Here is a 15,434-nt window from a genome sequence, read left to right as displayed (position 1 = left end):
ACAGAAAAAAAAAAGTCACCAGAATTTTTGCAGTCTGAGAAGAAGCAGCCTGTTTTAATAATGATAGCCAGTATGATCAGAGATGAAGCAATTTGTCAGCGCAGATTTTCGCTGTGAATAATCCAAGCTGTCCCTTGAAGACAACCTCTAACTCAATTACAGCTGGGTTTAGAGCTCAGCAAATTGCATTACACAAAACTTCAGAAGGGCTCGAAAGAATAAAATATAAAGTAAATTTTTTTGCTACAAACCCACTATCCATAATCAGTTATATTATGCCTAGGCCGATACGCTGACCCCTTAATTGGTTTAGGACACTCTTCCTAGCTGGGGATGCTGATATGAAAGGATACCCAGGATATTGTCTGTATCCAAATGCTGTTTCCAGATCTCCAAGGTTCTCTTGTTCCTAATCAGGTGCCCTGCCTGTATTTCCTACACAGGGGACCAATGCTGATAATTTTGGTTGCCCTGGTGCAACTGTTTGTGGATCAGAGGCATCAACTACACGACTGAAATGATCAACAGAAACTGTTGAAAAATGTATTTCTTTTTTTAGCTGGATCATTTCTATGATTGTTTTCAACACAGCTCTGCTGAAGGGTTATTTTTAACTTGAATAATTTTAGTGCTCCTATTTTCCATGTGACCTTGCAAACAATTGTGTTTCCAAAGAAATGAGGCCTTGGGGATGGGAAGGTGTGGCTGGTTTGGGCTCTAATGGGAAGCAGGAGTTCTTAAGGCAGGTTTCCTGCCCAAAAATGCCCTTTTAGGAACTGTAATGCCAGGTTTGATGCTACCAATAGATAAGAAATAATAGGAAAAAAAAAAACCCAGAAGAAACCACCTTAAGAACGACAGTCAGTTTTTATTTATGCCATCTAGCTAAATCAATTCTTATGTAATTGAAATATTCCTCTTGGGTCACCTTGGAAATGGATAAAGAGGAGACCTCAGTGTAATTGGGATACGGACTGTATCACCCAGTCCAAGTGAGAAGTGAGGTCACTTTTTGGCATGTGGTGCGAGAAGGTTTTTTTGTAGTTGATTTTACTCTCTTTGCCCTTTGCTAAACAAAACCCAACACGCAATTTAGGGGAATTCCACAGTACCACGCTGAAGTTCCAATTCCACTCATAAAAGTAATTCTGCTGAGTTGGAGACAACTCCTTGTCCATGTCTGAGTTAGCCCTGTAAATAAACCATGTTGGATCAAGTCTCCCATTTCCTGCAGGAAATAAAAAAGGGATTACTTCTCATGGCTGGCATGGTAATTAACAGGATTTGGGAAATACATTCTTGCAGCTGCTTTCAAAATTAACTTCAAAGATTCCATTAATCCCTGCCTCTGAAAAAAAAAAAAATTGTGATTACAATGTCTTTGGAGAAATAATGTTTTAATTCAAAATATGCTAATAACCTAAATATTAAGCAAGCTACTGTTTGTGCTAATTACGTTGATTACATTTGGTGTTGGTGTAAATATTCAGTTTAGAACATTATATGGAATCTAAATACAAAATCAGCAGGTTCTCACTGTGCTGATTTATAAATTACAGCCCAGCATCGGCAAAAGTGGGGCACAGCTAAAGTTCTTTTCTGTGCTATTAGAATATTTAAAATCAGCACTGTAAGTAGGTTCCTCTATCCCAGACAGTGATTCCCTCAGCCCATTTTCATCAGATGCCTCCTAATTTATCCTGGGAGCTGCCCCAGCCCCGGGGCCCAGCACAGGGAGGACGTGGAGCTGCTGGAGAGAGCCCAGAGGAGGCTCCAGGATGAGCAGAGGGATGGAGCAGCTCTGCTGGGAGGAAAGGCTGGCACAGCTGGGATTGTTCAGCCTGGACAGGAGAAGCTTTGGGCTGAGCTCAGGCTGGCCTTGCAGGGCCTGAAGGAGCCCCAGGAAACCTGGAGAGAGACAATTCCCAAGGGCTGCAGGGACAGGACACAGGGAATGACTTCCCAATGCCAGAGGGCAGGGCTGGATAGGAACTTGGGCAGGAATTGTTCCCTGGGAGGGTGGGCAGGCCCTGGCACAGGGTGCCCAGATTTGCTGTGGCTGCCCCTGGATCCCTGTGAGTGCCCAAGGCCAGGTTGGACATTGGGGCTGGAGCAGCCTGGGACAGTGGAAGGTGTCCCTGTCCGTGTCAGGGGTGGCACTGGATGGGCTTTAAGGTCCCCTCCACCCAAACCATTTTCTAAGTGTGCTCAGCACTGAAGTACCTCCTACTGTCTGTGTCCACACAGAAGTGCCTGTTCTGAGGATTTACCTCAAACCAGAAGTCCTGTCTCGACAAAAATGAACAAATCACACCTCCTAAACTGAAGCAAATGTCTAAGCCTGTGAGCAACCGTGTGATGAAGCACTGTGTGTGCATTTTGTGTAGCCCTGTAGATAAATAAAAACGTGTGTTCCACACGGGCAATGGCTACACTGCAAACGCCACCATTTGTAGTTGTCAGAGACTTGTTAATTTTGGACAGATAATACTGTGCTTTCCAGGATGACTGTGCATTCGTGTGCATAGCCATGTCCCTTCAGTGACTAAAAAAGTCACAAAAACCCACTGTCCCTCTGTCAGCTTGTAGCCAGTGCAGTTTGAATCCCATCAGCTCATCTCAGCCCACCTGCGTAGTTGTAATTTATTAAAATAGCTATAAGAAAGCCCTAATAAAATTAGGGACAATCAGGAACCCAGTCAAGTAGAAAACTGTCTGACCCATGAGGATAATTACAGGAATTGTCAAAGTGCCAGGGATCATTTAGCTTTGACAGCCAGTATGGAAGATGGATTCTGGTGCTCTTGCTCTGGTAACATTGTGCTGCCCTGACAAAGCAAAACAGACAGAAAACTGGCTGTGGAAAACTCCCTTGGAGTAGAGGAGCATGCAGGGAGGAGGGGATGCATAGGTGAGGAAGTTCTAAGTTGATAAATAATTTTTCTCTCTGTCAGGCTGCTCGGGAAATGAGGTCCGCGATTTCTCACCATCACGTGTAAGATAGAAGTAACAGACACATTATCAGATTTATCCATCATTTCGACAAAATCTTGGCTAGGTGTTCTGTACCTGGTGCAATTCCTTTAGATGTGGCCTTTGAAGGACACTTTCATCTCATAAAAATTCAGTACCACATCTATAAAAATGTGCGGAGGAGTGGAGGAACTTGTAAAGGAGGCACAGGTAGACGAGTGAGGAAGATTTATTTGTGTAGTGCCTTGTGCAATTTTTTGTTGCTTTATCCAGGCTTCTGTCTGGGGGTTCTTCAGCTCTGTCTGCAGATGTTGTGTAGGTGACTGATGTGAGTGAACCCGTACGTCACGGAGTTGGTTTGGGATTTGCCATCTGTCTGTGCTGCAGACCAGTTTGGAGGAGAAATAATTAGAAGGAAATGAGTGAAATGATAGAAGTTGTGCCTGGCTCTCCAGCAGTGCGCTTTATCTCTCCCAGCTGTTCATTTCCATGCTTTCTGATGTATAATTCCAAAAAAATACACTGGTGCTAAAATTCCAGTTCCATTACTTAGAGGCCAGGAGTCCCTTGCAGCTCCAGCAGCCAAAATCTTTTTTGTCACAGCGACATAATTTTTCCTGCTCTTAATTTTTATTTTAAGCACTGTGATTTATTTTATCCATTTCTAAACCTAATTATTGCTGTGTTGGGGTTAAGAGTAATGTTTTTCACACTTCAAGGTGTGAAATGCTGAGTGCCATAGTTTTAGGTTGGTACATGACGTTAGAAAGAGGTAGTGACACAGAAATCTCCAGTAAGGGAGAACTTAACCTAAATAATCATATTGAAGTCCCAAATTCTGCAGTGTAGCCACTCAGGTCATTGCTGCTTGTTTCTTGCCCCTACTTAAATTCTGGATCTTCATTTAGATTCTGATGTATCTCCTGATCATTCTGCTGTGATTGGGATGCTTTCCTTGCTTGGAAAACACCACAAGTCCCTGAACAGATATTTTCAGTGACATTTTTATTTGCAGAAAGATCATAAAAGTCATAAATCTTTGAAATGTAGTTTTTCAGTACTTTTTTTCACATTAAGGCTGAAAGAGCTGAGATTTTGGGTTTTTTTAATTAAAGCAGAATCCTATAAAAATAAGGTCCTTATGAAATAGTTTAGTTGGACTCAATTTGTTTCTTAAAGAAAAACCTTTGTATGGAGAACGGGTGGTGGTGCAGAGGGAAGGCTTGCTTGGCATAGTGCTAGCAAAGCCACAGCTTTCTTGTGTTGCCTAGTACCAACTGTATTTCCTTTTGTCACACCTTAGGGTATCGAAACAAATCTTAGGAAAAGCCTAGGATATGCACAAATTTCCCTACTGGTCTCCTTGTCAATGCAGAACATCCTAAATAATGTTTCATATGTCACCCCCGTCAGTCTGTGCTGACTTCTTCTGCTGTACACGTTACTGAAACTTTCCACCTGTTCCTGTTCTTTTAATTCCACTCTTGTATCTTTTTTTTTTTTTTCCATTCTTTTTATGTAGAAACACATCCTGTTGAAAATCTGCAGTCACTGCTTTCCTGGGATACAGCCCCTCTGTACCTTGTTGACCCTGCATTGAAGTGAAGCACCAGCATGATGTTATTATCTGGAAGAGCCCATTTGTCAGAACGTTCTGGCAGTTTCATGTCCCTGATCTTGGACTTTCTCTAGCTCACCATAAAACAAACAACCCTTCTGCCCCCAAAAATTCTCTAATCAACACCTGGCTGCAATCCCTAACGCTGAGGTGCTAATTAAAAGCATTGCTGAAAAGGTCAGGCTATTTCAAGACAAGAACAGAATGTAAGATTAAAGGCAAAAATTAGGCTTGGGGGTGCAGCAGGGGCAAGAAGAATGAGCTGAAAAGCTGCTGCAGTAATTTAACATTCTTCTTGAAATGTCCCTGTGGCTGCAAGTTCACTTTTGACCTTAGTTTGCTCGCCTTGGGGACTAATTTAGTACAGATTTTCATAGCACACTAACTGGCCTCTATGTATAGCTGAGAGAGTTTAACAGGAAAGCAAACCTGTTCTTTTCTTACTGGGATTTTGAGCATATGGCAGAAGTCTTTTTAACTTCCTCTGCTGACAAATTGGGAGTCACTTTGATTTTTGGAGACATTTTTAATTATGTGTCTTTGGTGTTTTGTAAAACCACTAAGTTAAAAATTAATATAGCCCGAAGCAGTCATAAACTCTGTTTCCTCCTACGCAACATAGCAACAAAACTGTTTATCATGTTTTACTGTGTAATCGTTATGGTTCTGCACTCATGTTCATCTTAGCTCTGATGTTTCTTTGATGCCTGGTGGAAAGTTTGTTCAATGTTTCTGTCCTGGTGCTCACCTTTAAAAGATGCTGTGGAATTCCTGGAGCAATCTCTGAATGAAGGGAGCTGGCTACAAGTTATTGGGGATGGGAATCCTTTCTTGGGAGTAAAGGCAGAGGGAGCTGGGGCTGTATTGTATCTTGTACTTCAGTGATTTTAATTTCTTCTGTGTTATCTATGGACAATATCTGTTATACCAGCTTTTCATCCATTGCTTCTTGAAAATACCCCCAGTAACTCCTCCTCGTGTTTAGTCCCCTTTTGCTCTGAACCACATTAAAAAGCTAGCTTTGTTCTGCAACCTGCAGTAGCATCATGAAAGGTGATGAAAGAAGAAAGAAACTCCAGCTGCTAATAATACCAACACCTTGAAAATGTTTTGAAAAGTAGGTCCACTGAATGTATTGAAATAAAGGACTAAAGGCTTTGCAGGAGGATGATCCCATTGTATCTGGCTTTTTCCTGGGTTTCAGTGCCTTGTTAATGAGAAGCTGATTCTCACTTTCAAACCCATTGCAGTCACTTGGAAGACAGCACAGGGCTTATAGATCAAAATACGTCTATAACTAAAGGAAAAGCTCTCAGAAGCTGGTTTGGCAGAATTTCAGGTTTCTTTCTGTACGAGTCCAGTGGTCACCAATCAAACAAATGGCTGCAGAATATTGCAACTGATTTCAGACTTAAAGAAAAATACTGCGACCTCATGAATAGAAAAACCTTAATTTACCAAACCCAAGTTTTTATTCTTTTTCTTTAACAACATTCTGCTCTCCCCGAGGGGAAATCTCGAGACACGAAATAAATGTGTGAATCCATATTCCAGCACTCCATCATAAGCAGACTGAACCTGACAGGTATAGCCTAGGGAGGAAAGAGAAGCTTTCATAAAGCTTAAGTAGCACAGCCTGAAATGCTCAGGAAATAAGACAACTTGAAAAAGCATTTAAAAATATACAGGGGAAGAAAAAAGAATATAGGTACCTTTTTCTTGATAGGAAAAATAAGGTATTTTGTAAATGAGCATCAAAATCTTCTTTAAAGTGCTGTTTATAGTTGAAACATGGAATTATTAACCAGACTTTATTTAAAGGCACAAAGCAAAACTGGTTGTTGGTGGATGTATTGATTTCTGGCTGTTGGTAACTTATGCTTTTGTCAAAGGTGTTTATCCCTTTAGAATCCCATTCTCTGTTATTGGCCACGTTCTTATCTTGTCTCCGAGGCTTGAGGGAGAAAAAAAAACTGCATTTCCATTTTCCATGTCAGAGCTAAGAGCACATATGAAGGTTTATACTTACCTCATGATTAGGTCTCTGTACAAAAAAATACCTTGGAAATACCACTGCTTGGAAAGGCAAAAGACAGAAACCAAAACAGAGAAGTTTTTAACCAGAAATTTTAGAGAATATGCATTCAGATTAATGTGGCTGTATGAATTTTCATGGGAGAATCCACAGGACTGTCCAGATGTTGGTAAAAACCATTTGGTTTGCAGTGCCCTTGTACCTGTTCAGTTCCCTGGTGCTTGAGGATGTGCTGCCTCTGATGGCTGAGTGCAGCTGCTGAGTTTCATATTCCCAGATTTTTAATGTATTCAACCTTAGAGAACGATTTCTTTAATTCCATTTCAGTAACACACACAAGCATGAATAATTTGGCATAAGAAATGTTAGTTTTGCCATACCCTTTAAGTACCTTAATCCACCTTGAGATGCTTTCTCTGGGGGATGCAGAATAATTTTCATAGAGTGACCATTCCTAAGCTGGCAAGTTCCTTACTATGTGATCACTCTGGTACTCTGCCACTGTGAATATTTTGAGTGCCCTGGTGTTTGCCACCTGTCAGTTGGCAGAGTGATCTAAATCAGTTAGATTTTCCTGAATTTCCTCCTTTTTCATGGAAATGCAGGAGGCTATTCTTTGGACAAAGTGAATTAAAGCGGGAAATTCCATCTTCCCTTATGGCCAAAGCAGAAAATTAGTCTTCCAGTCAAAATGAGGTCTGGAGATTCTCCTTAGCCCTCCTTTCCTTGCTAATGTATTTCTAGGAACATTGTTACTGTGTCTTCTTTATGGCATCGTCCAAATTAACTTCAGGCTGGGCTTTGACCCTTATAATTTTGTCCCTGCAAAACCTCACGACTTCCCTGTAGTCTCCTGAGTCATGGAAGGGGAGGCACAGCAGGGAGCTGAAGAAATGAAATGCTGCAGTGTAGCTCCTACCCTTGGACTGCTGGGAACCTGATTACACACATACATATCACTCATGGTGATAATTACATCCAGGGGCACATGGAGTGATGCAGCTGGACCTAAATCAATCTTTTATATTGGAAAAGAACTCCAGTACCACAGAGTCCAACCTTGAAATGGAACGAGGTGTTCCTGGTTCACTGGCAGCGTTGCATGAGGGTGAATGGATTATCCAGTGTATTGAGAAGAAATCAGGCTGTAATTACCAGGAATTCCAAGGGGAAAATTCATGTTCAAGTGTGTTCTAACCTCTTGTTTTGTGTTTTATTTTTTTTTGTCCCCCCTAACAGAGACAAGGAACCGGGGCTACAAATGGGAAAGACAAGACGTCTGGTGAGAATGGTAAGGGTTGACTTTATTTCTGGGTGGAGAATACTGAGTAAAATGGAGCCAAAATACTTCTTACTGCAATGACAGATGCCTGTAGTGAAGGCTTTGGTGTCATAACTTATCTTTTGATTGTGTTTGAGAAACTGGAAGGGCTTTCAGTGGGTTTGTTTTCTTTTTATTTATATGTTTAAACTCTTTGCTATAATCTCTTTTCTGAGTGCGTACTGTGGTAAACCAAAGGACTTCAGAGAAGTCAGAGCAGACACAAATGAGGGTAAAACAAAATTAGGTATGTGTGAAAAGAACACCAAAGAACAAGGTGGGGTATTCTTATGATCTGCTCCATGAATGAGGAAGGTAAAGAGAAATAAAGTTTCAAAGGATTTGCTCATCGAGTTTCTGTAGTCTGATTAATCCTACCTAATTTTAGGCCCAGAACAAAGATACCAAAGTTGAAATCCACTTGTTTAGAGCTCATTTTGAGTGTTGCTAAAGAGAGAAGCTATGGATGGAGCAGCTCTCATGGAAGGACCAGATGGCAAAGAGGCTCTGAATTTCATCACTGGAGTGAGTCTGGACTCATCTCCACTCCTCCAAAGGGTGACTCATGGGGCTTTTTCAGACCTTAACAAAGGGGCTGGCGGGGACAAATTTCAGCCCTTTAAGTGGCACAAACAAGTCTAATTAAGAAATGTAGTGTGGGTTGTTGTTTTTTTTTTTTTCCCCCAGAAGAATGCAAAACTGAATTTTCAGGAAAACAATAATTGTTTGGGGTTTTATCAGCTGAAATCTCATTTTATTTCTTAGAGGAGCAGAAATACTTTACACACAAGTGATAATTGATTAAAAGCCGGTTGCCATCAGAAACATTTTTCAAAGGAAAAGATAAAAAAATTCGTTTTTTTTTTAAATACCTGGCTGAGAAAGAAGCAGCATCAGAAAGAGGATTGAACTATAAAATGTGCTCTCTGCTTCTGTTTGCTCATCCAGTTCTAATTAAAAGAATGTGTTCTGTGTCCATCCCATCCCCTGAAAAGCAGGAGAGATCTGAAAGATCCCTTCTCTGAAAATGCAAGGCTTTTCCAATGGGTCATTTGAGCAGTTATTCTGGATATGTGTTTTGGCCTTTTAAGTGTTGGTCAGAGTAGAATTTTTGGGCCCTTTGAGGCACCACATCCTAAAGCATTAAGAGCCTTCTTTATGGATAGTTTTCCAATTACAGGGAGGTGACTTTCCCGTAAGGGCTGTTTGTATAATGTTTCAGTAAATGAAATCCGTAGATGATGCTCCCACTATGATAAAACACAAATTGGAGTGGAAAAAATAAACCCAAATAAATATTTTGGCTTGTTATAGTGTCTTGAATTAGTGGGAACAAATGTACCCTGACAGCAAAGCAATTTGCATTTTCAAGTTAACAGGGAAGGAAAGCAAGCAAAATTATATCAGCCATTTGGGCAGCATGGGGAGCGTGTTTTTCTCTTTTCTGTTTGAGCACATTCTGAACTCAGCTCATTTGCCTTGAATTTCTTTCCCAAATAAAAATTTCTTCCCGAATAAAATCATCCTGTTGTCAAGTTTAGCTTAGATTTACTGATCCTGCAGCATTTTTTAAAGCAATTTTTTTTTCTTAGTGGGGATTTTGAGTGAGCAAGGGCTGCGTCATTAATTCAAAAATATATATGGTTCTAGTTGTAGCATAATTTTGTGTATAACATACACAGACAGATGCACAGTTAATCTTGGGCAAATAGATAGCAATTATTTTTTGTAATGAAATTATAGCAGAGAAGCTGTCACCTACATAAAACACAGGAGCAGCAGGGGAGATGGAATAGAGTCCTCTGATCTTCCCAGCCCACATGCTTGCATAAAAAGAAAGCAGAATCAGAACTTTGAACCTGAGATTGAATGCTAAATCAAAGAAGCAGAAATGTGTAACTCTTTGTCCTTATTAGCTCTGTGTGGTAAAAACTCAAGCAGTGATTTATTGCTCTGAAAATTGGGGTGTGCTGTAAACCTACATACACAATATAAATCCTTTGTTCCATGTTTTTCTGGCCAGAAGTCTGCAATATGTCCATGTCTTAAATGTTATTAGCCACTTCTTCAAGTGTTTGTTTCCCTGTCAAAAGGAAACTTTCCCTCTTGTTTCCCTCTTGATGAAAAGGAAGGAGGGTGGAGAAAGAAAAAACTCTTTCATCTTTTAGAAAGAAAGGGAAAAAAAAAAAAGAAAACTCATGCTCTGACAATGTTTGCAAAGGCAAACTGGTCTGGTTGCTGTCTCTGCTCCTGTTTACAGATCAGTAAAAGCTGCTGCAAACTGGCTCAGACAACAAATAAAGGTGCTTGGCTTTTCTCAGGGTTTGATTCACACAGTGAGACACCGTGGGGTCGAGCTTTGTTCGCGCATTGCAGTGGAAAATGAATTGTGGGCTCGCCTCTAGGTTAGGTTGAAACTGAAGAAAATAAACTAATGACCATGACAATCAGCAGTGTCCCTCTTCGAAGACATGTATGGCCTTGCTGTCACCGTGCAGCACTCGGGGAAATTCAGTCTCTGAGGCTTCCTTTTATAGCAGGGATGGTTTGGGTAGACACAAATGCATGTTCTTGTTTGACCTTCCTTGGACAGGAACAGCTTATCCCTAACTGTGTTTGGTTCCTACCCCCACAGCAGCAGTGGCAGCTCTTAGCAAACCTCCCTTCAGCTGCAGGGACTGCTCTGCTGCGCACACAGGGTGGGTGGGGATGGAAGGGACCACAGGGGGACATCTGGTGCCGCCTCCCTGCTCCCAGAGCACAGGATTGTGTCCCGATGGCTCTGGAATATCTGAGCTGAGGAGACTCCCCAGCCTCTCTGGGCTCTGCTCAGGGCTGGGCACTGCCCAGGGCACAAGTTGTGCCTCCTGTGCAGGGGAATTGCTGGGCTCAGTCCCTGCCCGGGGCTCCGGGGCCATTGCTGGGCCTGGAGCAGAGCCTGGGGCTGCTCTGCCCTCCCTGCACAGGGGACAGACATGGGGACACCCAGGGACAGCCAGGGACACTGATGTCCCCTCTCCCTGGGGCTCCTCTCCAGGCTGAGCAGCCCCAGCTCCCTCAGCCTTTCCTGGGTATGGATATGCTCCAGGCCCTTCCTCAGCTCCAGGAGCTCCTGTCCCTGCTGTGCTGAGGATCCAGGGCTGGACACAGCAGCCAGAGGAGCCTCCAGCCTGGGCAGAGGGGCAGGATCAGCCCTGACCTGCTGGGAATGCTCATCCCAATGCCCCCCAGGGTCCCACTGGCATTCCTGCCCCCAGGACACTCACCTGGCTCAGGGACAGCTCGGTGTCCCTCAGCAATCCCACATCCTTCTCCAAAGGTCACCCCCAGGCCGTGCTGGTGCCTGGAGTTATTTATTGCCAGGTGCAGGACCCTGACTTTGCCCTGGCTGAATTTCTCTCCAGCCTGTCGAGGTCCCTCTGAAGGGCTGCGCAGCCCTCGGGGAGATCAGCTGCTCCTCCAAGCTCTGTGTCGTCACCAAACTTGCTGAGGAGGCTTCTGCCCCTTCATCCAAGTCTCTGGCACAGAAGTTAAGCAATCTGGGCCCAGTATTGAACCCATAACCTCACTGGGACCTTGAAGGACCTCAGTCTACCTGAAACCCAAGAGATGCTTATTTGTGAAACTGCAGGTGAAACTTCTAAACCTGTTACATAACGCTGTTCTCTGTGGTGGAAAATCCAATGGGAAGACAGCACTACTATTCCCACACAGCTCAGTGTGGGATAAGAAGCTGTAATTTCCTTCATGCTCACCTGGTTTGATTAGTTGGGACAATCATATTTGCAGATGCAAATACGAAAACTGAATGTTCTCCCCTGATTATTCTTAGTGAATAAATGATTCTTCTCTGTGACCTTGGCAATGTCACAAAGTTCCTTTGTAGGTTAACACTTGTCACTTCTTGTTCTGTTTTACATTGCCCTGTGTTGGGTTTTTTTTGGTTGTTTTTTTTTTTTTTTTTTTTCTTGCAGTGTAATTTGCAAGCTGCTCTCATGCAATCTACTCTTTAATAGCCCAGCACAACTGCCAGGGAAACAATTGCATCAGAACCAATTATTTCTCTCTTCAAATTTAGAATCGCTCTTTTTCCTATTAATAGATCTCGCCCTTTCTTCTCAAAGTACATAAAGCATGTGATTATTAATTGGTATTAATAATTTTTCTTGGAAGATGAGGTTTATCATTCAGTAACATGAATATTTATGATAACAAAGTAAGTGTTCACGGGATGAATTCTGTGCCTTCCTGGCTCTGAGTGAAATGAAAATGAGTAGGTTTTGCATGAGCTGAGATGTCATGGTGGATTAATCCAATCACAGCAAGATGGTCAGTTGTATTTTCAGTTTCTTCTCATTCCCAAACACTTGTCAGTGTATGAGCTCTGCTTTGGGGCATTCAGAAAATTATACATGAATAAATATTCTGTGTTTCATCCTGTCCATGAGAAGCCTCTACGTAAAAGATGAAGATGATACAGTAGAGTTGATAAAGTAAATTCTTATATTTTACATCTAAAATGGAGTCACTTCAGTCTGAATGCTTCTAGAAAACATTAAGGGTAAGGGTGACTAACTGCAAAGCAATTCTGTATGGAAGAATCAAGATCTCTCTCTAGTAAGCTTTCCTGGTGTAGGGATAGGCATCTTGCAGTGTTACCAACAGTCCATTCACCCACTCTCTCTATTCAAGAAATTTGGGAAATTCTGCTCACTGCACTCAGGAATTATAAAAAAAAAATCTTGCCAGGTCTGACAGAGTGAATAATAATATTCATAGTTATTTATGTAGAGTGCTTAGCTTAATAGGGCTTCAATTCCTGGCTAGAGGCCAGGATCATTATTGTAGTATGGGCTAATATAAATATCTCTTTAAGAACTCAAAATTAATTTTCCACTAATATTCTCCAATGACTGCGTAAAAAATGTGCTGTTTTTGGGAACAGCCCTACAAATAAACTTAACTGCTGGAAAAAACTATTCTGAGGAGGAAGGGGAACACATGAGGGTAATTTGTATAAATATTCAAAGGACCTCATGGAACATGGTTTGCTGTATCTTCCCGGGCCTAGAGGTCACATTTTTTAGTCCAGGGAAAGGACAGAGCCTGAACTGCTGCCTTGCAATGCTCATGCATTTTCTTTCCCACAAAACATTGCTTGTGTGGCAAGAGATGAATCTTCAGTATTGCAAACAACTGCTGAATCAATGTAAAAAAAAACACCCAACCCTTTCAAACTGCTGCTCTCTGATATTTCACCCCCACAGCACTAATCAGAAGTTAAGATGGGGAGTATTGGATGAAGGTAATTAATATTGAGTTTTCCTGGGTGATAGGTTGAGAGCTGGCAGGGAAATTAGCTTGCCTTGTTGTCTCTTTTCACTGTGGTGTTCTAAAATTCTCTCATCCCTTTTAAGTGGTGCTTCAAGGGATAAGACCTCCCAGTAATGCGGTCTCTCTTATTCTACTTTCAGCCTACATCCAAAGCCAAATTCTGCCCTATTTCATCCAGTCTAGTACTAGTGGGGATTTGGGAAGTGAAATGAGAATGATTTGTTGTACCTCATCCCACATCTCTTAAAATAAAAAGTCTGTGCCTCAGCAACATTCCCAGACGTGTCTGCAACCACCAAATACCATAACACCTTCACAGAGCCTAAATCCAAAAGTGTCTGAACCCTCAGCATGGTTACATAAGTTGCATTCGGTCATGTACAGATCACTCAGGCTCAGGGAGAGGTGTAAAAACCCTGTGAGAACTCAACACTGTTATCTGTAGCCGAGGGTGGATCAGATGAGAGGAGAAGAAGTCCCAAGTGAACAGTTCTAGATGAATCCCATCTCGAGGCATGGCAAAAACACTGCAGGAAACTGCTAAGTTGCAGTTTAGGCATTTGGCTGGGGACAGCTGCTCATAGAGTTTGCCCAGAACCAAACCAAAGATGTGTCAGGTCCTCTCCTGGCCTGGTTCTCTCCCTTTGCCCATCCTGGTGTTTTTATCAAGGAATGTGCCCAGGGAATGAGCCCATCCCTGCAGCTGCCTGCAGGGCTCAGTTAAAGGCAGATTGAGCCTTTAATAACAAGGCTCTGGGATTGTTCACAGATCTTCCCTGGGGAGGATGCTGAGAGGAAGAGAAGGGAATTACACATGAACTTTATTTCCTCTCCTAGGTGAATTTCCATTTTTGGAGGCCAGGGAGGAGCATATGTCCTCTCCAGAAGGATGCTGTGTGCTTATTTATTTGGGGTGATGGAGGATTGTTCACTAAAATTCTCTGATCAACAATTTTTGGTGTTTATCCCAACAAAACTTCTAAAGTGATGATTTTTATAAGTGTTTGAGATAATGGTGGCACCTTCTGCACTGAAACTTCACCTACACCCACATGTGCCTGTCCATGTGCAGTGACCATCTGGTTTCATGGAGAGGAGCCTCTGGGAGAGTTTAATCAATGTATCTTATCTAAAGTCTTACTTCTGAAAGAGTTGATACTCTTATTTTTCTGTTATCTGTTAAGTTGGCTTTGACACTGTGCATTACAGCTGCACCTCCTCTAGTAACAAGGAACTTTCATTTTTTAAAAGTTTAGGCGGAAGCATCTTAAAAAAAAAAAAAAAAAAAGAAAAAAGATTGTATTAAAAGTTTCATCAATTAACAACAGTGCTCTTGTAGTCTGGCTTGTGCCCTGGCTCTGGAATTCCCCTCAAGTTTTCATTTTGTGTATGATTTATAACTACTCTCATGACTCCCAAATAAGTCCATCTTCCCACACAAAGAACATAGCACTATCCACATGAAGGATGTCTGTCAGTATGTTAATGTATAATGTTAATTATGCAGCTTTTTCTTTTATGTTTTGGGGTTTTTTTCTTCTTTTTTTTTTAATGCAGAAGTTCCACAAGGAAAAGAAAATATGGAGCAGAACAGCACAGGCATAGAATAAACATTTCAGCTTTTTAAACCTGCTTTTTAAGGACTTAAAAATGGGAAATTTTAATTCAAAATATAAAACTCCTATTAGCTCGTACTTTTGACACGGAGAATCTTCACACTTAATACTTGTGCTACCAATGAATCTGTCTAGGTACTTATATGGTCCTCCCCACCATAGTAACTGAGAGTCTTCCAAGTATTTAAAAATAGAGATAACAATAACAATTCTTGCCCTGGTCCACCTCTTTCTTTCCAGCCTGCCAGGAGAACAACTTGATTAATTTATGGGATCTTTGTTTTGCACACAGTGCCTGCACACAGCTCGGGAACCTTGTGTGCCTGCGTGGATGCGATGTTCTCAGCCCGAGCGCATCCAAAAATCCGGCTGCATTTCTAAAAATATGAGAGATGAACACATGTATAGGAGTTATATATATTTCTATATGGTCCCTGACAGTCTGCTCCTTTGCAGGAGGTAGAAGTCAGTAGAACTGCAGCATTCCTGCAATACTGAGATCAGGAGAAGCCCAAGGAAATCATCATGAGGTGCCTC

General features: G+C 41.9%; 1 protein-coding gene across 1 annotated transcript in view; it reads left to right on the top strand.

Moving 5' to 3' along the window:
• The window catches only part of PCP4 (Purkinje cell protein 4), a 48,633-nt gene that overhangs the window by 10,228 nt on the left and 22,971 nt on the right, over window positions 1-15,434 (top strand). The window contains exon 2 of the mRNA XM_066177141.1: window positions 7,866-7,917. Within this exon, the coding sequence (XP_066033238.1) occupies window positions 7,866-7,917 (52 nt within the window). The remainder of the gene's footprint in view (window positions 1-7,865; window positions 7,918-15,434) is intronic.

Source organism: Chamaea fasciata, unplaced genomic scaffold (genome assembly GCF_029207755.1).
Source record: "Chamaea fasciata isolate MVZ Bird 193981 ecotype frontalis unplaced genomic scaffold, bChaFas1.0.hap1 SCAF_2, whole genome shotgun sequence".
Taxonomy (NCBI): Eukaryota; Metazoa; Chordata; class Aves; order Passeriformes; family Sylviidae; genus Chamaea; species Chamaea fasciata.
The sequence above is the reverse complement of the archived record's forward strand: the minus strand, read 5'-3'. Positions and strand labels throughout refer to the sequence as shown.